At 47.9% G+C, this 26,985-nt stretch overlaps 2 protein-coding genes across 5 annotated transcripts in view; one reads left to right on the top strand and one right to left on the bottom strand.

The window, feature by feature from the left end:
* The window catches only part of PTTG1 (PTTG1 regulator of sister chromatid separation, securin), a 241,843-nt gene that overhangs the window by 157,672 nt on the left and 57,186 nt on the right, over positions 1-26,985 (top strand). The gene's annotated exons all lie outside the window — the stretch shown is intronic.
* On the bottom strand, positions 1,361-26,472 carry C1QTNF2 (C1q and TNF related 2). 4 transcript variants are annotated; one of them, XM_050794816.1, is made up of 5 exons: positions 26,312-26,447; positions 20,569-20,652; positions 10,382-10,634; positions 4,789-5,396; positions 1,361-4,337 (listed from the first exon to the last, which is right to left on the bottom strand). In XM_050794816.1, the coding sequence occupies exons 3-5, from the start codon at positions 10,623-10,625 to the stop codon at positions 4,299-4,301; spliced, it is 891 nt and encodes a 296-aa protein (XP_050650773.1). In that variant the 5' UTR covers positions 10,626-10,634; positions 20,569-20,652; positions 26,312-26,447; the 3' UTR covers positions 1,361-4,298. The 4 variants fall into 4 exon arrangements, with proteins under 4 accessions (XP_050650773.1, XP_050650771.1, XP_050650774.1 ...); XM_050794814.1 differs by lacking the exon at positions 20,569-20,652 and having other exon boundaries at positions 26,312-26,472; XM_050794817.1 differs by lacking the exons at positions 1,361-4,337; positions 20,569-20,652 and having other exon boundaries at positions 4,609-5,174; positions 5,379-5,396; positions 26,312-26,472.

The following is a 26,985-nucleotide window of genomic DNA, read 5'->3' as shown; positions in this document are numbered from 1 at the left end:
TCGGATCTCTGTCAGGATCAGCTTGAAAACCACTTGGGGTGGGGATAAATGAGTGGTGGAAGCTTGCAAGGGCGTCAGCAAAAATAAACACCTGTGATGAAGTTGAACTCTTCATTATTGTTTTTAAATCAGGGCCAATCTGAGGCAAAAGTATAAAGTAGATGGAGAATGTTTAAAAAATAAAAAATAAAAAAACAAACCCCACCATTTTCCAGAGCCATCTTTGGGCTCTTTCTGAGAAATTCTTCTTTTATTTGAAACGGAGTCTCACTCTGTTGCCTAGGCTGGAGTTCAGTGGCACAATCTCGGTTCACCATAACTTCTGCCTCCCGGGTTCAAACAATTCTCGTGCCTTAGCCTCCCGAGTAGCTGGGATTACAGGCAGTTGTCAACATGCCCGGCGAATATATATATATGTTTTTCGTATTTTTCGTAGAGACGGGGTTTCCACCATGGTGGCCAAGCTGGTCTCGAACTCGTGACCTCAAGTGATCCACCCGCCTCGACTTCCCAAAGTGCTGGGATTACAGGCGTGAACCACCGCACCCGGCCTCCTCCTGAGAAATTCTTTTTGGGTCTCTGCCTCTGGAGCAGGGAGAGAAGAGTGTCGGGGAGCCACAGAGCTCGTCGGGACCACCCTCAGATGATGTGGTTGAGGAGCTGGGCCTGCAAGGTGACCTTCAAACCCACACTCTGCTCCATTCTCAACGCCACCCCGACCTGAGGTCAGCTGTGGAAGCGACACCAGGACAAGGCAGGCACACACAGTGTCCTCCCTTGAAGGGCAGAACTGGAGTCTTTCCTGTGTTAGTTTTCCCCTCAGCCCGGCCCAGGGCTTGGCAAAGCTGGCTGCGGGTCAGAATCGGCTGAGGAGCTTTTATGAAAGCGCATGGCAGCTGTCCCCGCAGGAGGTTCTGTTGCTGAATGAGGTTGTGGTGCCAGATAGATCTGACTCCCCACCTGGTTTGGGGACCCCGGGTGCATTCTCCAGCCGTGCCTCAGTGAGTGCTCAGGACATGTCTGCTGAATTGAAATAGATTTTCAACGGACTGAACAACAACCTGCTTTGTGACAGGGAATCTAGAAAACAGCCTGAGACGAGGGTGGATCTCCCAGCCTCCATGCCGCAGGCCTGGAGGTTTGTGTAGTCGACGTTCTCCCCCTAGTGGCACGACTGAAGATGACAGGCAGGAGGGAAAAAAAGCCTTTCCACCTGCGAGGCCTGGCTGCCAAAGGCTCCAGAGATGCGGATGGACACCAGGATCCAGCTGCTCTTGCCTGACTCGCCCTCCCTTACCTCGCCCTGATCCCGGCCTTGTCAGATCTCATCTTTACTTAACATTTTGATATTTTATCATAGTTTTTTGGTTAATTTTGATTTATTAAAATATTGTATTAAAATATTATTTCTGGCTGGGGGTAGTGGCTCATGCCTATAATCCCAAAACTTTGGGAGGCTGAGACGGGTGGATCTTTTGAGGTCAAGAGTTCGAGACCAGCCTGGCCAACATGGTGAAACCCCGTGTCTACTAAAAATAAAAAAAAAATTAGCCAGCCATGGTGGTGGGCACCTGTAATCCCAGCTACTCAGGAGGCTGAGGCACAGGAATCGTTTGAACCAGGGAGGCGGAGGTTGTAGTGAATTGAGATTGCACCACTGCACTCCAGCCTGGGTGACAGAGCAATATTCCATCTTGAAAAAAAAAATTATTTCTGCCAGATGCGCTAGCTCATATCTGTAATCCCAGCACTTTGGGAGGCTGAGGCGGGAGGATCACTTGAGACTAGGAGTTTGAGACTAGCCTGGGCAACATAGCAAGACCCCCATCTCTACAAATAATTTAAAAATTAGCTGTGTATGGTGGCACAGGCCTATAGTTCCGGCTTCTCAGAAGGCTGAGGTGGGAGGATCAATTGAGCCCAAGAGGTTGAGGCTGCAGTGAGCTGTGATCGTGCCACTGCACTCCAGCCTTGGACAGAACAAGACCCTGTCTCAAAAATATATATACATATATTTCTATTGATTACTGAGGTTTTTGTCACTCTCTTACATTTTGTGCATGAGGTGAGTGCCTCAATTGCCCTCCCCCACCCTCATCATAGTCCTGATGCAGAAGTCAGCCCACGAAGCCCCCCCTAGATACACAGAGTGCGACCCCCATCATTTGTCAGGTGAGCCCTGAGGTTCCACCCAGGGTGGGGCTGGCCTGTGAGGGCCTTGTGTGTCTAGTGCTCTTTGCACTGTAATCATGGGAGCTGCAGATTCTCCAGGCTTTCTCCAGAAGGGGAATGGCTGCCTTTCAAAGTGTGTTCTAAATGAGAAAATATCTCTGGATCAAGGGCGATTCGAGAGCACAAAGATGCACTGGGTTCTGTGGTGCTTACATACGTGGAGACCTACAGGTAGGCCCTGGTTGCTGAAGCCCATGGCAATCAGCCATAGCTAGGAAGAAGGGCTGGGGCCCAGTGCATCTGGGAAGGCCACCGCCTTGGAGCCCCTTCCTCATCTGGGCCACCATCCCGCATCATCAGCCTGAGACCTCCAAGTGGCTCACCAAGGAGGCAGCCATCCTCAGAAGAGTCAGGGGATAAAGGAGAGCTCATCCTTGACATCACTAGCTACCAGAGACCTGCCTCAACTGCATCATCTGCTTCTGCCCCCTGCCCCGCCACAAACCCACCATCTGCAGCAACCCTAGACCACATCCAAGGAAGACAAGACCCCAGCCCTGGGCCCTGGAAGGTCTCTGCTATCATCTGCCCCACCCTCTACAAAAGAGTGCCGAGTCTTCCCCCATCATTCCCACACTCTCCCTGAGGAGTCCCTGGCCAAGGGGACATCGGTTCAGTATGGGCCAAAAAGTGGCAACCACAGAGCTCTGGGGTCCAGCCCATCTTGCTGAGTTTGGATTTATTACCTGGGCTACAAAGGGTTAAGTCAAATGCCTTCAAATACCTTATATCCCTGGGGGAAGGAAGAGGAAGAAGCAAAAGGCTCTTCTAAAAGTTGTATTTGTAAGAAAAAGAAAAGGAAAAAAGAACTGTTCACTGGCCAAAGCTGACCCCTTCCCACAGGGGTGCTGCAGGGGACCCCAACCCACACGTCAATCTGATTGGGTCAGAAAGCCTTTCCTGAATTTTTCAGACCCACCCCAATCCCAAACCATTTATGGCCCAGAGAAAATGGAGTTATTTTAAATAAACCCCATTTTACTTATGGAGATGGCCACTCCTTCCAGAACCATCCCGTGCAGCCATCGAAGTCCCTGAGTATCTCTCTAGGCGGGCAGCCAGAGAAAGCTGCTAGGGAGCTGTGGCTTCAACTGAAAATTCTCTCCAGCAAATTGTTTCATGGGGCTTTCAGTACCTGCCTTTTTTTTTAGAGACAGTCTTATTCTGTTGCCCAGGCTGCAGTGCAGTGGCACGATCTCAGCTAACTGCAACCTCCACCTCCCAGGTTCAAGCAAGTCTTCCGCCTCAGCCTCCCCAGTATCTGGGATTACAGGTGCCCACCACCACGCCTGTCTAATTTTTGTATTTTTTGAGATAACATTTCGCCATGTTGGCCAAGCTGGTCTTGAACTCTTGACCTCAAGTGATCCATCTGCCTCAGCCTCCCAAAGTCCTGGGATTACAGGCGTTGAGCCACCACATCCGGCCAGCACCTGGCACTTTTACTGCGGCTTCTTAAGCCCTCAGACCCCTGCATACTGGAAACACCTGGGCTTGGGGTGCGATTCATTTGCGTGGGATCCATTCCTGCCATCTTAGAGCAGCGGTTCTCAGGCGTACGTGCATACCCTGGTGTATCTCATTCATTGAGAAGCGGACCTGCAAAAGATTAACTAATAACAAAGTGCTCAAGTCTGTGGCCGACTTGACTCATGCATTGAGCAGATTCAAGATGATCCGCTTATCAGTGTCGTGCTCACTTTGCATTCTGATAAGCCTTTGTGAGTGGAACGAGCTCTGCCATGGCCTGGGAGGTTCTGTATTATCTTCCAGCCTCACGCCTCATGCCTCGCTTCTCAGTTCTGACGTTGGCCCCTCCCTCTTTTCCGTCAAAGTCTTTGCACTTGCAGAGTCTTTTGCTGGGAGACCTCTTTTCCGAGGCCTTTGCATTGCTCTATTTCCTTCTTTGGAACTCAGCTCAAAAATGGAACTTTTCCAGGTACTGACCTAGAGGGGTCTTAAGAGAGCCTTTGGGGAAGGGAGGTGAGAGGCTGGAAATAGCTTGTTCTTCGATCTACATGGAGGTTTCAGGGTGTGCACATAAGTAAAAAGTATTCACTGAGCTGTCAACTTAAAATTTGGAGAGTCACTGTATGTAAGTAAACCTAAAAAGGCAAACAAACAAACAAAAAGAAACAAATTTCCACCTCTTCCCTGTCTCCTGTTATTCCTATTACTGTCAACCATGGCATGTTCATTTCTATCCTGGCATAATATTATGTTATTTGCTTGGTTATTTGTAATTGTGTCGTCTGCTAGAATGTAAGCCGCATGAGGACAGATGCTCTGTCTTGTCCACTGCTGCGCCTTTCAGAGAATAGCATAGTGCCTGTTACATAGTAGATACTTTAAAAAGAAGTGAATAAATAGATGGTCGGATGAATAAAAAGGTTTGGATTTAATGATGGGGAAAAAAAGAGGCAGAGGAGGTCAGCCTGAGGCTAGAACTGCTCACTGGACCCCCCACCCCCAGCCTACAGTTGAGGGGTCTTGCTCTGTAAGCCCAAGTCCAGAAGCTTGCTCCCTGCCTGGCGGACCACACTGGCATGTCTATACCTCGTTGGGGTCATCCTGGTCGGCGTAGATTAGGAAGCCCGTAAAGAGGCTGTCTGTCCAGTAAGGGTCGTAGAAGAGCCCATTCTGCTCTGAGTAGAAGATCTGCAGCCAGACTTCATCACCCTGCTTGAGAGCCAGGATGGTGGAGCCCGAGGCCACATCATGGTTGCCGGTGTTGGCATCAAAGGTCCGGATGCGGTACTGGCCGTTGTGCACCAGGCCGATGGCTAGGTGCTTGTTGGCCAGCGTGATGTCGTAGGTGAAGTAGTAGATCCCAGGCACGCCGCAGACGAACTTGCCGCTGGAAGCATTGTAGTGACCACCCTCGTTCATCAGAATCTTGTCAAACTTGATGGGCAGCCGCTCCCGTGGGTAGCTCTTGGTCACTGCCACCGAGAAAGCTGACTTGGTATGGCCACTGCCGCAGCTGCAGGGGCCTGGAAGGCCCGGCTCCCCCTTCTTGCCCTTAGGCCCCTTCTTGCCTGGCGTGCCATGCTTCCCGGGGGTGCCGTTGACCCCCTTGGGGCCACGGGGGCCAGCCCGCCCAATGGCCCCGGCTTTGCCCTTTGGTCCTGGCTTTCCCCGGTTACCTGTCCGGCCAGGTGGACCTGGAAGACAGAGCAGCTGATGTTATGGACGGTCCTCACAGACCTAGGCAGAGGGGTGCGCCTTGGTTTTCCAACCTTGGAGAAGGAGTGCTTGGGTAATGGAAAGAACAAGAAGGCTTTGGAGACACATAGAAGTGGGCGTAAATCCTAACGCTAGCTATCTGGAAAATGGAAATGATGATACTTACCTTCAAAAATCACTGTGGATCAGGGCAAAAAGTTCACACCCTTTCCTTTTCCTGCCTTCTAAGGAAGGGTCTGGTCTGTCTGCCAGATCAATCCTTCCACGGGCTGTGCTGGTAATGGGTTGAGAAGAGAACTAGAAAAAGCCCCTTGATTTCAACACATTGATCTTAGTAAAATCCCTGCCTAGTACATACAAGCCCTGCCCACGTGTACAAGGATTTTATTGCGGCATTGCTTACAATAGCAAAAAATAGGAACAACTAAATGCCCATCCAAAGGAAAATGATAAAAAAAAATTATGGTCCATTCATACTGTGGATTTCTATGCAGGAGTTAAAAAAAAAGAAAAGTAGAGTTATGTGTGCTCTATGAAACCTTCTCTAACATATACTAAGAGGAAACAGCAGGTGGCCAGAGCCTTTATGTTAAAAGGAAGCCAGTGGGCATGGTGGCTCATGTCTGTAATCCCAGCACTTTGGGAAGCTGGGACTGGAGGATCGCTTGAGGCCAGGAGTTTGAGACCAGCCTGGGCAATGTAGCCAGACACTATCCCTACAAAAAATATAAAAATTAGTTAGGCATGGTGGCGTGCGCCTGTAGCCTTATCTACCTGGGAGGCTGAGGTGAGAGGATCCCTTGAGCCCACGAGTTCCAGGTTACAGTGAGCTCTGATTGTGTCACTGCATTCCAGCCTGGGCAACAGAGTGAGACCTTGTCTCTAAAAAATAAAAATTAGGAAAACAAAAGGAATCCACAATGCTAAATATTTCTACACCCATTTAAACGCATAGAAGAGTGCCTGGCCTATAGCAAACATTCCCTAAATACTAGCTGGCATTCCTTGCAGAACAATTCCCCCAATTGTGTTTTCCTTTAGAACGCTTTTTGATGTTTCATACTCATATTTCATAAAATGCACATCTCTCTCAATACAACATTTTTGGCTACTGATTGTATAAAATCAATTTAGTTTATGTCCCTTCAACTCAACATTTTAAACAAAACCTATGTGGATAATGACTTGAGTTCACTGACACAAGGTTATGTCACCCATACGAATTGGGTGGTCAAGGAAGTAATGTTTCAGGCATTTTCCATCCTAACAAGTTACTTTGTTTCTTATACGTCTGTATGTAGGCATTTCACTGTGTTTTAGAGTTCTGAGTTAATCTGTAATGCATCTGAATTTTTCCTATTTTACGTAATTCGGAAATAGGTTTCCAAATTGCATTTTGTTACTGAACACTTGATTTTCAGCAACAGAGTGCTTATGTTAAATGCCTGACAATGCCCAGTATTATTAAACACATATGTAAATACACAGAGAAAGGCCAGAAAACATACACACCTAACCAATTAATAGTGGTTACCTCTGGAGGGTGAGGGGAGGATGAGAAGGGGTAGTAAGTAAGGAGGACTTTTGCTTTATGTGTATTGTTTGAATATATTACAGTGAGACTGTATTTGTATATTACTCATATAATTAAAAATAAACAGAATGGGAAAAAATAAAACTAAGAAAAGTCACAAAACTCTTGAAAAAATGAAAATAAACAAAAGGTGGGAAAAGGGGTCAAGAGAAGAGGAGTAGAGACAGAACCTTTTTTTTTTTTTTTTTTTTTTAAGAGATAGAGTCTCACATTGTTACCCAGGCTGGAGTGCAGTGGTGTGATCATAGCTCACTGTAACCTCAAACTCTTGGGCTTGAGTCATCCTCCTGCCTCAGCCTCCTGAGTAGCTGGGATTTCAGGCACACACCACCACGCTTGGTTAATTTTAAAATTTTTTGTAGAGATGGTGCCTCCCTATGTTGCCCAGGCTGGTCTCAAACTCCTGGCCTCCCAGTACTCCTGCCTCGGCCTCCCAAAGTGCTGAAATCACAGGCATGAGCCACCATGCAGCCCCCAAGTCATTTTGACTTGGGGTTTTTGGTGGGAGACAAATAGGTAAGAAAGCTTACTGGGAAGTCCTACCATGAACTATATAACGTGCTTTCCTCTTCAATTTTTTTTTTTTTTTTTGAGACGGAGTCTCGCTCTGTCGCCCAGGCTGGAGTGCAGTGGCGCGATCTGGGCTCACTGCAAGCTCCGCCTCCCGGGTTCACGCCATTCTCCTGCCTCAGCCTCCCGAGTAGCTGGGACTACAGGTGCCCGCCACCTCGCCCGGCTCGTTTTTTGTATTCTTTTTAGTAGAGACGGGGTTTCACCGTGTTAGCCAGGATGGTCTCGATCTCCTGACCTCGTGATCCGCCCGTCTCGGCCTCCCAAAGTGCTGGGATTACAGGCGTGAGCCACCGCGCCCGGCCTCCTCTTCATTACCTTTTTTGAGAGACTTCAGGAAAAGCTGACTTTACTCTTGAAAGACTTTTCTGGGGGTGAATTTGTGTGTGTGGTGATGGGGGGCGGTTGGATGTTATCCTGAATTGGCCCCAGGGTGACAAGCTTCGTCTGGGTTACATGTGCTGGGTTCCCAGCACCGCCTTCCTTGGTGTGGTGGCTTCCTTCTCTGCAGAGACTCAACACATAGCAGAAGAGATGGCCAAAGGCAGCCCCAGTACACGGTAGAACTTCCTGGTAAGCTTTATCTATTTGGGGAAAAAGTCAACAGCAGAGACTCTGTCCCTCAGGATCCATAGGCAAACCTCAGGGAAATCTCTAGCTGGCCTGCTTGGAGCTCATGTCCAGACCTCAGTCTGCCGCTGTGGTCAGGAAATTGGATATCATGACACCAGTGCCCAGCACGCTGGAAGACCCGCCCCCCCCCCCCCCCCACATACCGCCAGTCAAAGCTATGATGGTTACTTTTATACTAATCTCCTGGGGAGGAGGTACTTTTGAAGGAATTAGTTTGGTGTAGTAGGAAAAGACCTGGATTTGCAGTCAACTATCTGTGTGTTATGTGAGCTCAATAAGTCCATTACAGGGTGCCTAACATTTATTGTATGTCTACGCTGAGACAGGTGCTTCATACACTGTTTTATTTCATCTGCACCACAACCCTGTGAGACAAGTGCTATTATTATCCATATTTTAGAGATGAGGAAACCATGGTTTGGAGAGAGGTTAAATAGTTTGCCAAAATCAGCGTCCAGGTTTGTTTCCAAAGTTCATGTTCTTGCAGGGATGATATTTTGCTCTCAACTGAATCACTCTGACTCTCAGTATCCTCATCTGCAACATGGCGAAAATAAGAATCCCTCCGGCACAGGATATGGATGGTCAGATGGGCAACATGCTCAAAAATGCTTTGTCAACATGAAAATGCCATACAAATAAAAATTATTATATTTCTCTACTGCTTAAAATGTAGGCTTAGGGATGCTGCTGACACTGAAAAGTGCTTGGTTGCTGGGGTGAAAGTTTGGAGATATAAGGAATGTCACAGCGGAAAGGTCTGTAGAGTATATCCATTTTGCTTGCCGTCTGCCTGGCATCCCTTCCTTTGGGGAGCTGCCGTTCACCATTTCATTTCATATGGTCCTAGCAGGGCTGTCAGTCACAATGACTCACACACACTCACACACACACACACACACGCACGCAGGGGTGGCCCCATGAGCCTGCCCTGCAAACGGCGGCACCTCACCTCCTTGGTCAAGGGAATTGGTCCAGGATACACATGTGGCCAAGGAGAATTGGCTGTTCTGAGATTTGCTCTGTGGATGAAGCCAGGAAGATGTGGGCCTGAGCCCAGCAGTTGCTATTTCAGAACTTCCAGCCTTTGTGAGGATGCAACAAACACAGAGAGAAGCAGAGCCCTGACAATGATATTTGAGCTCCCGGACTCAGCTATTCCTGGAGCTCGGCTCTTGGATGTCTCTGTTTTGTTTTGTTTTGTGTTTTGTTTTTGTTTTGTTTTGTTTTGTTTTTTTTGGAGACAGGATCCCGCTCTGTTGCCCAGGCTGAAGTGCAGTGGCGCAATCTCAACTCACTCTAACCTCGGCCTCCCGGCTTCAAGCAATTCTCCTACCTCAGCCTCCAGAGTAGCTGGGATTATAGGCATGTGCCACTGGCCTGGCTAATTTTTTGTATTTTTAGTAGAGATGGGGTTTTGCCATGTTGGCTGGGCTGGTCTTGAACTCCTGGCCTCAAGTGATCCGCCCACCTCAGCCTCCCAAAGTGCTGAGATTACAGGTGTGAGCCACTGCGCCTAGCCTGATGTCTCAGTTTTATGAGCTAATACATTCCATTTGGGACTGTAAGTTGGGTTTCTGTCACTTTCAATCGTCAAGAGTTCTGAGTAATATTTTGGGAGACTTTTCCAAAGTCACTTAGCAACCCAAAGGTGCACCAGGGGCAGGAACACAAAATTCAATACCCATGTTCCTTTCAGTATAAACTGCTCTGAGGCTGGGCACAGTGGCCCATGCCTGTAATCCCAGCACTTTGGAAGGGCAAGGTAGATGGATCACTTGAGATCAGGAGTTTGAGACCAGCCTGGCCAACATGGTGAAACCCTGTCTCTACTAAAAAAACTCAAAAATTAGCCAGGTATAGTGACATGCGTCTGTAGCCCCAGCTACTCAGGAGGCTGAGGCAGGAGAATTGCTTGATCCCAGGAGGCAGAGGTTGCAGTGAGCTGAGATCACACCACTGCACTCCAGCCTGGGCAACAGAGCAAGCCTCTGTCTCAAGGTGGGGGGGAAATATATATATATATATAGCTCTGTTTATAAGTAAACAGTAATCTGATTTATAATGAAGAGGATTAATACTAGTTTTATCAACTTCATGACGTCCCTTGCATGCCGGATGCTGTCAGCCCGGTGGGAACGAGAGGGGCAGGTGTAGGCCTCTTACCTTCCTCTCCGCTGTCCCCCCTGTCGCCGTCCTGTCCATCTTGGCCGTCTTTGCCAGGAAAGCCCATTCGTCCCATCATTCCTGAGGGCCCTGGGGCTCCTGGGGGGCCGGGTGGGCCCTGGGGGCCAGGCAGGCTGCAGACCAGTTGAGGGGAGCCTTTCCGGAAGTCCCTGCGAGCAAAGGCGCCAAGCAGTGGGTCAGCAGCGCAGGGGAGGGCACAGGCCAAGAGCACCCAGGGGATCATGGTGGTCACCTGTGGGAGGCAAGAGAGCTGTGACAGGTGAGTGTGGCCACCAAGCTGGCCTGGGTCTGGTCAGAGGGCATGCACAGGAGGAGGCAGCTGGGATACACTCAACTGGATTTCTGTCTCTTGCTCTTTCCCGCATCACATTCAAGTAGATGTGATGTGGACAGAGTCGTCATATCTTGAGGAAGTATTTGGGTGAGTGGAGTCATTACCCAGAATACACTTTGAAGGGGTCTCGGGGGTGAGGCACTCATCATCAGACCATCATCCCCCAGAGTGGCTGAAATGGATGCAGACCTTATGACCCAGAGACTGGTGACTGGGAGGAGCTGTGAATGGAGAGAAATGATTCATGGTTTCATCCAAATCTATGGCATGAATAGAAAGTTACAGTTCTACAAGGGTAGAAATGTTTGAATTGTAGGTGACTTTGCAAGTAGTCTGCTTCTCACGGGAGACTCAGGGTTGCGCATGAGGAGGGCTGAGGATTCAGTTACTGAGTGGAGGTCAACCATCACCTGAGCGACCTTGGCAGGCCGGTAGCAGCTCCTCCCCCAGGTGCTTCCTGTGCGCCAGGCATGTGCTAAGAGCTTTCCATTCATTACTTGATCTTCACAATACCCTTATAGGATAGATATAGGAGAGGAAGCGGAGGCTCAGAGAAGTTGAGCAATGTGTCTACATCACACTTTTCCAACCCGGGGCCTGTGGGCCGCATGCACCCCAGGATGGCTTTGAATGCAGCCCAACACAAGTTTTGTAAACTTTCTTAAAACATCATGAGATATTTTTTGCGATTATTTAAAGTTCATCACTTTAAAATTTTTTGCGATTTTTTAAAGTTTAATGTTATAAACTTTTTTTAAAGTTCATAACATTAAAGTTAATGTTAGTGTATTTTATGTGTGGCCGAAGACAATTCTTCTTCCGATGTGGCACAGGGAAGCCAACAGACTGGATGCTCCTGGTCTACATCACGCGATGAGTAGATGGCAGGGCTAAGGTTTGAACCAGGCCATCCAGATCCAGAGCCTGTGCCCTCCCGTCCCAGGCTAGACCGTGTCCTTAAGGCTGATGGCAGCAATAGCACGATCCCACTGGAGATCAGTGTGCTATACACCCAGAGGTATTTACTCCCTGCCCTCACTATGCATTCGCAGAAACTGAGACCCAGAGCAGAAATAAGCAACTTGCCCAAGATCTCTCAACAAATCAGTTCCGTTGCTTTGCAATTAACAGCCTCTCTCTCAAGAATGAAACCAGGAGGGGGAACATCCCAGGCATGGCTTCCTGCCATGGAGATAAACTATGAAATGGTAACTTGCTTTGTGACCTTAGGAAAACCCTTTTCCCTCTCTGGGCCTCAGTTTCCTCACCTGAACAACAGGGGCTGGATTAGAGCAGTGGTTCCTAAACTTCAGTGCGCATCACACTCACCTCGAGGGCTTGTTAACACACAGGTTGTTGGGCCTTATCCCTAAAGTTTCTGATTCATTAGTTCTGGGGTGAACCTGGATTGTTTGCATTTCTAATAAGTTTCCAAATGTTGCTGCTGATGGAGGTCCAGAGACCTTGTTTTGGGAACCACTAAAGTAGATGGTCTCTAGGGTCCCTTCTAGCTGCAATGCTGAGCCTTTCAGACTTCAATCTGTTCTCTTTCCAGATACAAAGCACTGTGGGCTTCATAGTCCTCACTCAGCCTGTGGCTATCCAATCAGAGCATTTGAGTATTAGGGGCATCCTCGGCAGCTGTGGTCCTGGTTGCACGGCAGGCGCATTGCTCAGGCATTTAACTTTGGAACTCATTTTTCCTTCTAGGCCTTCAATCTCCTTTCCCTTCAGACTCTGCTTGGCCCCTGGCTCTTGGAGAGCCTGTCCAGGACTTTTGGCTGCCTCTGGCTGTTCCCCTCAGAAACAGGCTGACTATACCTCTCCTCCTGCCCCCTCCAGGATCTTTAACCCTGGAAACAGATGCTGAGGGGAAGGCCTGGGCTTGCAGAGAAAGGAAAATGTTCATTGCCCACATCCCAGCAGTGTGACAATCACAGGGCCCAAAATTGTAACTCCCAAAGAGCCTGCAAAAGGCCCTCATGGAAAAGATAGCTTTAAATGTCTGCCAGGCACAGAGATGCAGAGCAGTCTAGGCCCGCCCCAGTCATGAAACATCTAGAAATCCTCCTCCTGTCCTTGTACCTCGCCTCCCTTCAACTTGGAAAGAGGTGAGCTGACAAGGTGAGCAAATGGCCTTGCCCGTTTCACACCTTCACTCGGGGAGCAGGAAGAAATCTCACCTTCGAATGGAAGGGTTGCCAGGGAGTGGAGACTTCAACCAGGGGGAGGAGGAGCTCCCCTCACTGACTAAATTATAAGTAGGGAGGGGTAGGAAAAAATAAGGATGCAGTTTGATTGTATTTCTGATGTCACACTTGCTCAACCTAGGTTACATAAATAATAGTAGAGGTGGTAGGCAGATACGGCAAACATCGTGGAAACGTTACATAAATGACAGGTGCTTTTGGAAAACTATGGCCTAGACACTCCCCAGGCCCTGCGAATCACCATTTCTTTCCCTTGTCTACATGATGAGGGTCTTGGAAAACTGGTTAGCCTTATTTGTGAGCTGCAGCACATCTGGGACCCCCAGAATAGAAACTGAATTTTTAAAGCAGGTTCAAAATGATTTGGAAAGTTGCAGTCTACAAACATTTTGCAGTAGGGAGAGAGGGAGGAAGGAAGTGGAAGCCAGTCTTCAAGGCAGATGAGAATCCTGCAAACAGCTAGCTGAAGACAGGCAGAAAAGAGAGCCAGCCGGACGAGAGAGAGGCAGAGAAAGGGAACCATCTGTCACAGTTGACAGCTCCCCTCTCTCTTCTGACCTCCATGCCCAGCCACACAGGCTCCACAAGAGGAAGGTGGATTTGCTCTCTTGACCACAATGGCCTTGCACCAGCTTCTCCGGACAAAGAGGGAATGCCTCTCTGCAAAAGGTGGTTCAGGGTAGGCCCCAGTGCCTGGGTGGAGGGGTGTGTGTCTGAGACACACAGGGAGGAAGGGTTTTCTGAGCTGGAGCCTGAAGGCTCCTGGAGTCCCAGAGGAGTGCTGGCAGCTACAGCCAGGAAATGTTTTGGAAATAAAGGCGGGGAGACTAGATTCTAGTTCCAAACCTAGAGGAAGGGAGGGAGAGGAGAGTCTCCTCGCCTCCACAGCACCTCCAAGAAAAACAAGGCTCCAAATAGCCCTGCTCCCAGCTTGTGCCCTGCGCCACACTCACCCCATTCTCTACACAATGGTGTTGAGAAAGCCTGGGGGCAGGGTGCTTAGAGGGGCACTAAGGCCCCAAGGAATCCAGGCAGATTAACTCTTCCAGGGCCTTTCTTTATTTTTCTTTTCTCTTTAGGGTTGGGGGTCTTGCTCTGTTGCCCAGGCTGGAGTGCATGGTGCAAGAGCTCACTGCAGCCTTGAACTCCTGGGCTCAAGTGATCCTCCTGCCTCAGCCTTCTGTCCCAAGTAGTTGGACCTACAGGAGTGTGCCACCACTGTCAGCTTGCACCTTTTAAATACATTTAGAATCACGAACTTGGGAAGGGCCTCAGGGAACCATCTAATCCAACCTCTTCAGTTACAGATGGGGAAACCAAGGCAGAAGCAAACCCACCTTATTACACACCTACAATGTTCCAGGCACTGTGTGAAGCCCTGTATCTACAATTTTTTTTTTCCCTCACTTTGTCGCCCAGGCTGGGGTGCAGTGGCATGATCTCAGCTCACTGCAACCTCCACCTCTCGGGCTCAAGTGTTCCTTCCTCCTCAGCCTCCCGGGTAGCTGGGACTATAGGAGCATGCCACCATGCCCAGCTAATTTTTGTATTTTTTGTAGAAATGGGGTCTTGTCATGTCACCTGCTGGTCTTGAACTCCTGGACTCCAGTGATCCACCCGTCTCGGCCTCCGAAAGTGCTGAGATCACAGGCGTGAGCCACCGCATCCAGCCTGCTGTATTGTTTTATATGAAGTTTACCTAAGTCCTATGAAGCTTACTTGAGCCCTTATTGTCCCATTTTTTTTTTCAGAGGAAAAAACAGATACTCCAAGAAGTGAAGTTATCTACTCAGAGTCACACCATCAGAGATTAATGGAGATGGCGTTCAAACCCATGTCGTATGCCTCTGAAGACTGTGCTTAATCCATGCCCCTTGCTTCCTGCCCCTGCTATTTCCCCCCCATTTTATAGAAGACACTGAAACTCAGAGAGGCTAATTTACTTATGTTTACACAACTAGCTGGTGGCAGAAGTTATATTTGAACTTGGGTTTGGCTGACCCTAGTACCCAAATGCTTTCCATTATTTCAGCATTTCTTATATTTTTCCTCCTAAATATCCCACATTACAGAAAAGACCTTGAAGCATATGCCAAAACCACACACAGCCATAGAGAAATCTCTCTGATGCCCTGTATTTTATTTTACAATTTTTACACACACACTACATGACTTTGAAAATGTACAAGTGATGCTTTTTTTCTCTCTCGGGGTGCTGGAGTAAATCAGTGTTTGAGCAAGACCTCCTGTCCTTTGAGAGGCCCACACTTGGATTAGACAAGGTGATGAGAGGCGTGGAGGGGACAGCCTCCCGGACCCTGGGTCCCCACTATAAGCCCCTTTGGTTTGTTAATGGGGGGTGTTTCCAAGGCCTGAGCCAAAAGATCAGGGTTTCACTCCCCAAGACCCTCCAGTAGGTGCTGGCTTAAATAGCAAACATCAGAACCCCAGCCACGGCTTACGAGGCCCCAACTGAGCTGGCTCCAGCCTCCGCCCCAACTTCAGCTCCTCCCTGGCTCCCTTGGCTCCTCTGGCCCAGCACCCCCCTCCCACCCCCACTACCTTTTCCAGGCCAAGCTCCATTCAGCCCCAAGGCGCCAGCCACTCTGCCAGTAACCTCACGGCTCCACCCTCTTGCTTTGCTGGCTCTTTATCTGCTGTATTTCAGTTTAAATGTCACTTCCTCCAGGCATTCCCTGACGTGACCTCTCAGCCAGCGCCCCCCTTCTGCAAGCTCCCTTTCCCCAGCTCTTTCCACTCACCCATATTCACTTTACTTGGTTGCCTCCCCCATGTGTCTCCACTAAAATGTAAGCTCCATGAGTACAGGGACCCCAGCTGGCCCCCTGGCTTCAAACTTCCTCACACACAGTGGATGTTCAAGAAATATTTGCTTAATTAGTAAGTGTTGGAGACGCGGACTCTGCCTTCAAGAAAATCCCCAGCGAAGAGAAAACCAGGCAGTGGCTGAAATCCAGAAGAGAGAGCACTGACACCCCTTGATGCAAATCAGTTCTTTTTTCCTCTGCTTTTCTAACCCAGATCAGATCAAATCCCTCCTTGCTTTTGACCCCTTACAGTATAGGGGCTAGGTCTTTCCCTCTCTGGCCTGTAGGGTGGGGCCAGCCTTGCAGAATGCCTTACATATAGCAGGTGCTCCACAGAGAGCTGTCCGATTAACCAGAAGAGAGGTAAGTATTAGTCCTTTCTCACCTTTAAAAAAACAATCTCAGTTCCTAAATTGTCCTTTCTGGGGGTGGGAAGGTGTTAGTTGAATAGGGACACCTTCATTAGAGCCTTCCTGCTAAAGGGATAAAAAATATTAGTTGGTTAAACCCCAGAAATAGACTCATGGGTTGCTAAACTCGGACGAGTTCTTTTTCTTTTTATTTATTTCTTATTTTTTTGAGATGGAGTCTCGCTCTGTTGCCAGGCTGGAGTGCAGTGGCACAATCTCGGCTCACTGCAACCTCCGCCTGCCAGGTTCAAGCAATTCTTCTGCCCCAGCCTCCCGAGTAGCTGGGACTACAGGCGCATGCCACCATGCCCGGCTAATTTTTCGTATTTTTAGTAGAGACTGGGTTTCACTATGCTGGCCAGGCTGGTCTCGAACTCCTGACCTCGTGATCTGCCTGCCTCACCTCAAAGTACTGGGATTATAGGCGTGAGCCACCGAGCCTGGCTGAACATGGATGAGTTCTTAAATCTGGCTTCTCATCTCTCTGCTAAGTAGCTAATGATTCATCAATACACATGTTCTAGAAAAGCACTAGGAGCTAAAGTGCCACTGCCTGAGTCTACTGTCAGGGAAGTCTTCCTCCTGGCCACAGGACATGGCCCCCTGGTTTATTCCCAAGGGCCCTCTGACCAGACTGGGATGTGAGAAGGGCCAGAAGTGGGGACGTGGCCTCTCACTGATCCTTCCTGAATGTGTCTGCCAGTAGAAGTTCCAGGAATACTTGTCTTGAGCAAGCCTGCTAGGCCTGGGTGCTGAATAATCTCCCCTTGCAGATTGGAAGGTGTAAATTACGCTCAAATAAATCTGACCTGTTGGTTATCAGGTTTTGACACACTGACAGGTAGGAGTGGCATTTAACTCCGTGGTTAAGAGCCACGGAACACCCAGCACTTGGTTCCCTCAACTATGCAATGAAAATGATAGTATACCTACCTCAGGGAGTTTGTGTGAGAAATGAGTGAAGGAATGCGTTCAAAGATTCTATCTAGTCCAGTGTTTGACACTGTAAAAGCTCCACGGTTGGAAAAAACTGTGCCTAAAATGCCCCCAATCCTTCACCTCCTCCGGGAAGCCCTCAGGTAGCTGCCAGCCTCATCCTTCAAGTCTCAGGTCTCATGTCATCTCCTCAGAGGGGCCTGCCCTGATCATGTGATCCAAAGCATTCCACCCACCCTGCATATGCTCTTATCCCATCCTGTTCTTTCAAGGCATCTGGCCCAATTTGTGATTATGCATTTGTTTGTTTCTTGACTTGTTAACTGTCTGGCTCTTTCCCTGGAATGGAAGGTCCGGGAAAGTATGGGCCCTGCATGTTGTTCTCAGTTGGGCTGCCGGAGCCTAGCGCAGCACCTGCATAGAGTAAATACTCAACACACAGCTGTTCAACAACCTTGAATGAACTGGCCACTCTTACAGAGACAGGAATAATCCAGGGTGGTCACAGGAGGAAAATTCCAGGCAGCAGTTTGACATGACTAGAAGCTGTATAGGCCGATAAGACCCTGAAAAACAGGGTGTGGACCAAGCTGGCTAAGACCCACTGGATCCAACATGGTGATGAATTTGATCGAGATTTCACCCAGGACCTCTTTATACGCTCGTTCATGTACTCAATCACACACCCACCAGTGCCACGACAGCTCCGAGAACACCCATATTTGGTGTAGAAATAGGTGGCACCACAGTTCTGGGAAATCTCCACCTTTTCCCAGGAATTTTCATGAATATTCTACCTGTTGGTTAAAGAAACCCATAAAGATAGAAACCCCAAACCCCTCTGCCCAACTCCCTCTTGAGAACGCCCACAGCCCCCTTTCCTGAGTGTGTACTTTCCCCCTTGCAATAAGTCACCATAATTTCACAATTTTCTAACTCATCCTTGAATTCCTTCTTGAGATGGTGTCAAGAGCCTGGACACTGGCTGGGGTTGAGGTCCCACTGGCGTTTGAGGACCTCCCCAGCCCACCGGTATTATTACAATTTATAAAGCAAGGGGATCACAAGGGTCTCAATAAAAGTGTGGATGACAAAGCCTCACTTGGCCACTGAGGAAAACTCAATGCTATGACTGGGCTTGGATTCTGAAGACCGGGGTCCCAGTCCTAGTTTTGTAACTTACTAATCATGTGACTGTGAAAAAGTCATTTCATCTTATCTGGGCCTTCATTTCCTCACCTGTAAAATGGACATATTAACATTTGCCCAGTCTGCCTTACAGGGTTATTCAGAGAATCAAAAAAGATAGTGGATTTGAAAACAAAACATGATACAGAAGTTAGAGCCGTATTTAAAATTGTAATTGTCACTAGTTGCAACTGAACTAAGGGATCATAGTCCTGAACTCCCACTGGGAGCCCCTGGAGTGTTTCAGGGGAGACCTCATCCTGGGTGGAGGAGGACACCCAAATCTCACCCAGCAGGGCAATTCTCCCGGTGTTTGGTGTTAAAAGGGACAAGGCTTGCTTGCGGATGAAGCTTGCTGAAAATCCGCTTTGATGGGAGAATAGAATACTATAATAAAAAACATTCCACGCCCTCCCCGAATTCCAGGAAGTAAATTGGAAACAGTCCTCTCCAGCTTCTCTGAAAAGCTAAAGAGATCCTTGGAGGGAAAAAGCGGCTGGCTGCCGCTCCTCACACAGTGCTCACGAAATGTCCCCTCTCTCCAGATCTCAGGATCAGTGTCCATTTGGAAACTGTTCAGAATCCACAGTCTAAATACAGAGGCTGCGAAGTCGTGGGGCCCACTTGCCAGGATGCCTCAGAAAATATTCATCTGCTATTTTCTCTCTTTCTCTCTCCTCATTTCTGGCTCATGTGATTGAGATCCAAGGACACATCATGATCTAACAAGGCCTCGGAAGCCAGGGGTTTGTCTCAGCAAGAATTCTTGAAAGCACAGAGGAAATCAGCCCGTGTGTTAAAGCTGAAGACTTATACCTTCTAATATATACACTCCCAGCCTTTACGAACGTGGTACATAACCGGGGCCCTGGCCTGCTGCACCTCTGAGCCTCAGCTGCCTCCTCTGCACGATGAGGGCAAGAGTCAGGCTCTGGAGTGGCCGAAGACAAAGCCATCAAGCTTTGGCATTGTCTACAGCTGTTTTCTGCTGCGTGGAGACCAAGGACTGCCGTGGGAGAGAAGAATGCAGCAGCTGTGAGAGATGTGAGGGGGAGAGAAGGCGGCTGAGGGTGTTCACATCCCCGTATCGCATCCCCAGGGCCCGTCTCCACGTGCCTGACCACAGCAGTGGGGGAGTGGGTGTGAGCAGCTCGGCTCAATAGGAAAACGATGCAAGTCACACGTGTCAGTTTGTCTTGTAGTCACATTAAAAAAGTACAAAAGAAGCAAGTGAAATTAATTTCAATGCTATTTAGCCCATTATTTCCCAAATATCATTTCAACATGTAATCACCATAAAAATTATTAATGAGACATTGTACATTCTTAGTACCAAGTCTTTGAAGCCTAGTGATGTATTTCACACTTGCAGCGGATCTCAAATCAGACTGGAGCATTTCAAGTCTTCAATAGCCGCATGCTGGCTTCTACAACAGCTCCAGCATGGCTGTGTGGGTTCAGATGCCATGAACTAGCTGTAGTACCTTCACACGTTATTTAATCTCTCCCCTTCAGTCTCCTCCTCTCCAACATGAACACGATTATAATAGAACCTACCTTAGACAGTTGTTATGAGAATTTAATGTTTCTAGAATAAGACCTGGCATATGGCAAGAGGTATAAAAGCATTAGCTTCTATTATTTTATTATTTCTTGCCATTCCAAAAATCAAACAAGATAATGGATATTGAATGTGACAATACCAATTTTAAGACCTTGTTTAAAATTGTAATTGCCACTAACTGCAGTTGAACTAACAAAAGCCAGTCCTCATCTGCCACCCTGAGTCCTGCATACATTTCAGGTAGAGACTCCGGTAGCTTCCATAAACTCCCATTTTCACTTGTTAGTTTGAGTTATGGCTCTGTCAGGTGCTACCAAAAAAAAAAAAAAAAGTCCTAGGGAGGCCGAGCCTTTGTTCCTGCCCTGCTGTTTCTGCTCTGAGGGAAGGATGGGGTGTTGTCTTGGCTTCACAACTTTGAGCCACCTGGCGTGTCCATGCTCCATAATACAGAGACCAGGGAAGAAGCGGGATGGTGCTTATCTCATCAAGTGACAGGGCCAAATGGGATTATCAGGTGTGCATGTGTGCATGATACGGTGGCCTGGCACATGGCTACCCAATAAATAGTATGGTTTATTATTATTGCCTTTGAGGCCGGACACTGGGGATTCGGAGGTGAAAAGACGTAGTTGCTGCTCCTGTAGGGCCCACTCTGATCCCTAGAACTACCTGGGCAGGTTATAATGATCTGCTTACCTGAGCATCCAGCCGGCACACCTGTGTGACTAGGAAAAAAGAGCCTCACTCTCCTTTTCCTTTGTAATAGGCACCCAACGGCATCTAGATGTAACAGCATCCAACACCAGGCAGGCGGCAGGGGAAGGAAATTTTGGGGTTAGACAACAATCCCTGGGAATGACATAAAAGGGACTACAAGATCTAAGAACTGAGGGAGAGAAATTCTGAACTTTGAAGAGGTCAGGGAGAAAAGGCTAAGTTTTCCTTGACTTTTCTGGGTGAGCCCAAGAACTTCCACGGAGTCATTTCTGGTCAGGCCTTAATGGGCGTTCAGAGTAACCCTAAACTTCTGATACAGGGCCGGGCACAATGGCTCACATCTAGAATGCTGGTACTTTGGGAGGCTGAGGTGGGGGATCACTTGAAGACAGGAGTTCGAGACCAGTCTGGCCAACAAAGTGAGACCATCTGGGCAACAAAGTGAGATCCCCCCTCCCCTCGCCCCACCAGCTCTACAAAGAAAAAAAAAAATCAGATACAGGTCTACTCTTTTTTTTTTTTTTTTTTTTTTTTTTGAGACAGAGTCTTGCTCTGTCACCCAGGTTGGAGTGCAGTGGCCGGATCTCAGCTCACTGCAAGATCCTCCTCTCGGGTTCACGCCATTCTCCTGCCTCAGCCTCCCGAGTAGCTGGGACTACAGGCACCCGCCACTTCGCCCGGCTAGTTTTTTGTATTTTTAGTAGAGACGGGGTTTCACCGTGTTAACCAGGATGGTCTCGATCTCCTGACCTCGTGATCCGCCCGTCTCGGCCTCCCAAAGTGCTGGGATTACAGGCTTGAGCCACCGCGCCCGGCCACAGGTCTACCCTTAGAGAAGCATGAGCTGGTCTGGTGGTGAAGTCATTTTCCAGCTGTTTGACCTTGGGCAAGTTATTTAATCTCTCTAGGTCTCAGTTTCTTTGTCTGTAAAATGAGAAAGATAATAATGTATGGTCTTATTTGAATCTGAATATTTATTGTTTCACTTTATGTGTGAAATCTGAAATAACCCCAATTTTCCCAAGTTAAAAGTTGTCAAGAATCTTGTAAGGCAGTGTGGATTGTAAATTGTAAACTGTGTTTATGCTAGAGCCACATAACAGCACTGTCCTAATAGGTAATCAGAAATATCTACCATTCTTCAGCAGGTGAGCTATTTTTTTTTAACTTTTTAAAAATTTCCATAGTTTATTGGGGAACAGGTGGTGTTTGGTTACATGAGTAAGTTCTTTAGTGGTGATTTGTGAGATTTTGGTGCACCCATTACCCGAGCAGTATACACTGTACCCTATTTGTAGTCTTTCATCCCTCACCCCCCTTTCACCCTTTCCCCTGAAGTCCCCAAAGTCCACTGTGTCATTCTCATGCCTTTGCATCATCATAGCTTAGCTCCCACTTATGAGTGAGAACATAGGATGTTTGGTTTTCCATTCAGCAGGTGAGCTTTTAATGACACCAGTTTTGAATTATTTGAGGTCTTTAGGGATGCCTCCCTCAAGTAATTTGACTGCTCACACCTCCCTTATAGAGTAATTGTGAATATTGAATGAGATAATGCAGCAACTAGCCCACAGTAAGCACTCAGTAACAGTCGTGATTTTTGATACAATAATCATTCCTGAGAACAAAGAGAGAGAGGATGTCATGGGAGAAGGTTGTCACACTCATGAAAATAAACAAGCAGACCTGGGTAGACCTGGGTCTGCTGTTTTCCCATCCGTAAAGTGGCTGTAATAGCGACCCTGTGAGGAGCTGAACATTTGCAAACTTTGGCATCAATGGCTATGAAGGCAGTTATAATGGCTAATGCGATTTTATAGCTTGGCATGAAAGCAAAGAGGTACAGGATTTCTACAGGTGTGCCCTACTTTCAACAAGATTGTAAAAATTCAAATTTAGTCATTCAATGATTAGCTTTTAACTTTTTGTTAATATTACAATGTGTAGGCTGAGTGCAGCGGCTCATGCCTGTAATCCCAGCACTTTCGTAGACCAATGCAGGTGGATTGCCTGAGCCCAGGAGTTCGAGACCAGCCTGGACAACATGGCGAAACCTCGTCTCTACAAAAACTACGAAAATTAGCTGGGCGTCGTGGTGCCTGCCTGTAGTCCCAGTTACTTGGGAGGCTGAGGGGGAAAAATCGCTTGAGCCCAGGAGGCAGAGGCTGCAGTGAGCAGAGATAGTGCCACTGCACTTCAACCGGGGCAACAGAGCAAGACATTGTCAAAAAAAAAAAAAAAAAAAAAAAAAAAAAAAAAAGAGAGAGAGAGAGAATAAACAACGTGCAAAGACTGGCTGAGAAGGATTAAAAAGCTATGGAACATGCCCCTGCCACTGAGGAAATTAGAGCCTAGACAAACAGGGACCGATTGGCGTATCAGTGGCCTCACGTGGATCACAGACTACTCTGTACTTTTTGTTTTGGGTTTTTAATTGGAAATTGTTGCCAATGTAAAACTTGGGAGGTTTTATATTAACATCGACGTTTGCAGCTTTTCTTGAGCAGCAGAAGGATCTGGGCAGCACTGAGCCTGCATTTACGCAGGTCACCAGGTAGCTGCCCCTTGAGCCAAGGTATTACAGGCTGACTTGTGTCTCCCCAGAATTCGCACACTGAAGTCCTAACTCTCAGATTCTCAGAATGGGACTGCATTTAGAGATAGAACCTTAAAAATGGTAACCAAGGTAAAATGAGTCATATGGGTAGGCCCTAATCCAGTATGAGTGGTGTCGTTATATGAAGAGGAGATCAGGACACAGACATACACAGAGTGACAACCATGTGAAGACACAGCAGATCATGGCCACCTGCAAGCCATGGAGAGAGGACTCAGAAGAAACCAACACTCAGACACCTTGATGACGGGCTTCCAGCCTCTAGGGATCGTGAGAAATAAATGTCTATTGTTGCATGTCCCCAGACTGTGTTATTGTCATGGTGCCCCACGCTGACTAGGACAGACAGCCTGTGTTCTAGAGTGTTCACAGTCCTCACCACTCCCAAATATCATGCATCCCATTCCCATACACATTGTGCACAGCCCCTGTCAGTATCTGGGTTTGCAACCCCTAACCTAGAGGAAAACAGTAATGATTCTCCATGTATGTTGTGTGTTCTTATTTCAAAGTTTTGATGTTCATATCTCCCTTAATTCTCCCCACACTTCTAAGAGGCTGATACTGTCATCTCCACTTGGCAGAAGAGAAAACAGAGCTCAGAAAAGGGAAAAATTACTTTTCCTAGGTCAAAGTTTGGGTGGAACTCAGTCCTGCTGGCTAGGAGCCCAGAGCTCAAGTTCCACTACCACGGCCCCTCAGCTAACAGGGGAGTTACTAACAGGGCAGTGATGTGTATGCGCATGTGTATGTGTGTTACAGGAGTAAGCCACTTAATAGAAGTGAACAAATCCATGGGAAGGTTATTTGCTTGGATAAATATTTGGCACATAATTCCTTTCAAAAGAAAAGCTAGAATGGGACGGGCGCGGTGGCTCATGCCTGTAATCCCAGCTCTTTGGGAGGCCGAGGCGGGCGGATCACGAGGTCAGGAGTTCGAGACCAGTCTGGCCAATATGGTGAAACCCCGTCTCTACTAAAAATACAAAAATTAACTGGTTGTGGTGGCGTGCACCTGTAGTCCCAGCTACTCAGGAGGCTGAGGCAGAAGAATTGCTTGAACCCAGGAGGCGGAGATGGCAGTGAGCTGAGATCGTGCCACTGCACTCCAGCCTGGGCGACAGAGCAAGACTCCATCTAAAAAAAAAAAAAAAAAAAAGAAAAGCTAAAATAGAATGTAACTAATAGAAGTTTGATTTATGCAGGAGTTCATCTCATAGAGGCAAATTAAGGTTGGCAGGCCTTTGACCTGGAAGAAGGAGTGGGTGAAGCTGTGGGTGTGGAGAGGGACTCTGTTACCCCACAGTGAACATTCAGGAGTAGGACGCATCAGTGATTGAGACAGCAAGAGAGACTGTCTGATTAGCAGGGTCAGGATAAGAGAAGGAATAGAGAGACGGGAGAAGAATAGGGAGATTTGCAGAGAAAAAAGTGACATCTTGGAGAACTTGCTGAATATTCGATGAAGACAGAGTGGCTTCAAAGATGACTCCAGCCTTGTGAAAAATATCTCAGTTCATCCATACAATGACACACTATGACACCATTAGAAGAACAAAGTAGGCCTGTATATGTAGATATGTAAACAAGGCGAAGACACACTGTTAAGTGAAAAAAGCAAGTTGTACCATGGAATGTAAAGTATGCTTCTTTTTGAGTTAAAAAAAAAAAGCACAAATATAGAGTATATATATGTACAGAAGGGTTGGGGAAATACTTTCTGAAAAGACGCAAAATCTTGTTAAAGGGGTTACCTTTCAGAATTGGGAGGGAGTATGTAGGCTTTTACTTTTCTCTTTCTAACTTTTGAACTGTTCGAATTTCCTGTGATGAGCATCGTTACTTTTATAACATTTAAAACAAAAGGTAACCCTAAGGTTTAAGGATTGGAAGACAGGTAAGTGTGGTATCCCTGCTAGGAGATGGGGAGAAGTCAGACATTTGGGAGGAAACAAATTCTGCAGTGAATCTGATGTGTTACAATGAAGGGCTGTAGTGATGCTTGGAAATGTGTGTGGAGAGTCTGAGGATCCGGCAGTTGAAAGCAGGAGTAATTGATATAATTACTCCAGATGACAGAATAAATTAGAGAATGGTGCAGAGGGAAGGCAAAAATAAGGATGTGAGAGGACAGATTTTTAACAATGCTAACTGAGTACCAGCCTTGGGTGGCCCTATGTAGGACATTGTCTTTCTATTACTGCTACTTCAGCATGGTGGAAACACAGGGTCTCTGAGAAATGGCCAGTCTAAGGAAGGGACCGCTGCAGGCTTCCAAGCAGGGCAGTTTTGTGGTCAAGGAGCAGAGGAGGATCACAATGAGGTAGTGCAAGGGACTCATGGTGTCACAGGAGAGACCTGGGCTGGGAGAGTATTAGGGCCCATTGCAATTGTTTAGCTGAAAAGCGAGGTCCTAGAACGCAGCAGCAGCAGTGGGGATGGAGAAGTAAGGACAAAGCATATTAAGACAAGTAGTTTAGGCAGGGAAGGAGAGTGAAGAGAGTCAAGAAGCATTGGGTACAAATCTCTGCCTGCCGTTCAATACTTTCTGAGCTCAGTTTGCCAGTCTGTATCATATATTTAAATAAATATGAAGATTAAATGAAATAATGCATTCAGTACATGTGAACTGTGATTGTTAGCTCGGGTATTGGACTCAGATTTACCAGACTTCAAGTCCCTTTTTCATCAGTTACTAGCTGTGCAACCCTGTCCAAATCATTAATGTCTCTGAGCCCAGTTCCTCTTTTGTAGACAGGGATAATCCGTTGTCATGAAAACGAAAGAGCACAAGTAAAGTGCTGGCAGGACTTGGCACAAAGTAGGCGCTCAATAAATGGCAGAGCTACGGGTATTACTATTGTAACGGGTAAACCACAGGGCACAGAGCCTGGCACACAGTATGGACTCAAAACATGTTAATTTGTGTTATAATACAGAAGGCAGAAGTCGAGAGGCAGGAATGCGCGAGCTGCGCAACCCGCAATAAAGGCGCGCTGGCAGCTCTCCCACCTTCCGCATCCTGCCCCGCCCGCAGCAGTGCAAGTCCTCCTCCTCCCCGCGCGCACTTGCCGCCCCCGCCCGACCGCGGTGCGGGCCACTCACCCTCGCGGCTGTCCGCCACGTCCAGGGGCGTCCGGAGCAAAGAAGCTCTCGGCGGGGCTCCGCGTCCCGGCTTTCCTCGGCTGCAGCAGCCGGGCCGAGCGTCGGCCCCAGGCATAGTTTTTCCATCCCGTCATGGGCGGGAGAGCCTTCCTCCCGGTCACGTGGGCTGGCCCGCAGTGCAGCATTCTCTTTTTAGCAGCTGTTTGGAAAAAACTTGCAGTGCTGATGACAACTCGGGTGTGTCGATGCATCTCTGCGTGGGTAGAGCCTGTTAGTGCATTTGGAGGTTGTGTGCACCAGAGTGATCAGAGTGATTGTTTCCCACACGTTTGCAAAGGTGTGCATGGACTTGAGTGTGATGATAAATCATATGGATGTGTTTAGTTGTGTGTGCGCAAAAGTGCGTTTATCCAAATTTTTCATCAGGGCTGTTTGGTGTATGTACATGTGCATGCACATGTCCAAGACGGCAGCTTGGTGTACAACTGGAGTGCACATCAGCGGCTGGATGTACAGGATAGTGGCTAGACATCTGTATGTGGGGTGCATGTTTAAATGTGTGTATGACTGTGCAGTGGCTCATTCTGTGTTGATTTGTATGCATGCCTTGGTGTGGATTTTGTCCAGATGTGAGTGTGCACATACACACTACTGTGGGTGAGTGCCCTGTGTCC

The sequence above is a fragment of the Macaca thibetana genome, chromosome 6 (genome assembly GCF_024542745.1).
Source record: "Macaca thibetana thibetana isolate TM-01 chromosome 6, ASM2454274v1, whole genome shotgun sequence".
Taxonomy (NCBI): domain Eukaryota; kingdom Metazoa; phylum Chordata; class Mammalia; order Primates; family Cercopithecidae; genus Macaca; species Macaca thibetana.
This window is presented reverse-complemented; position numbering and strand designations above follow the sequence as displayed.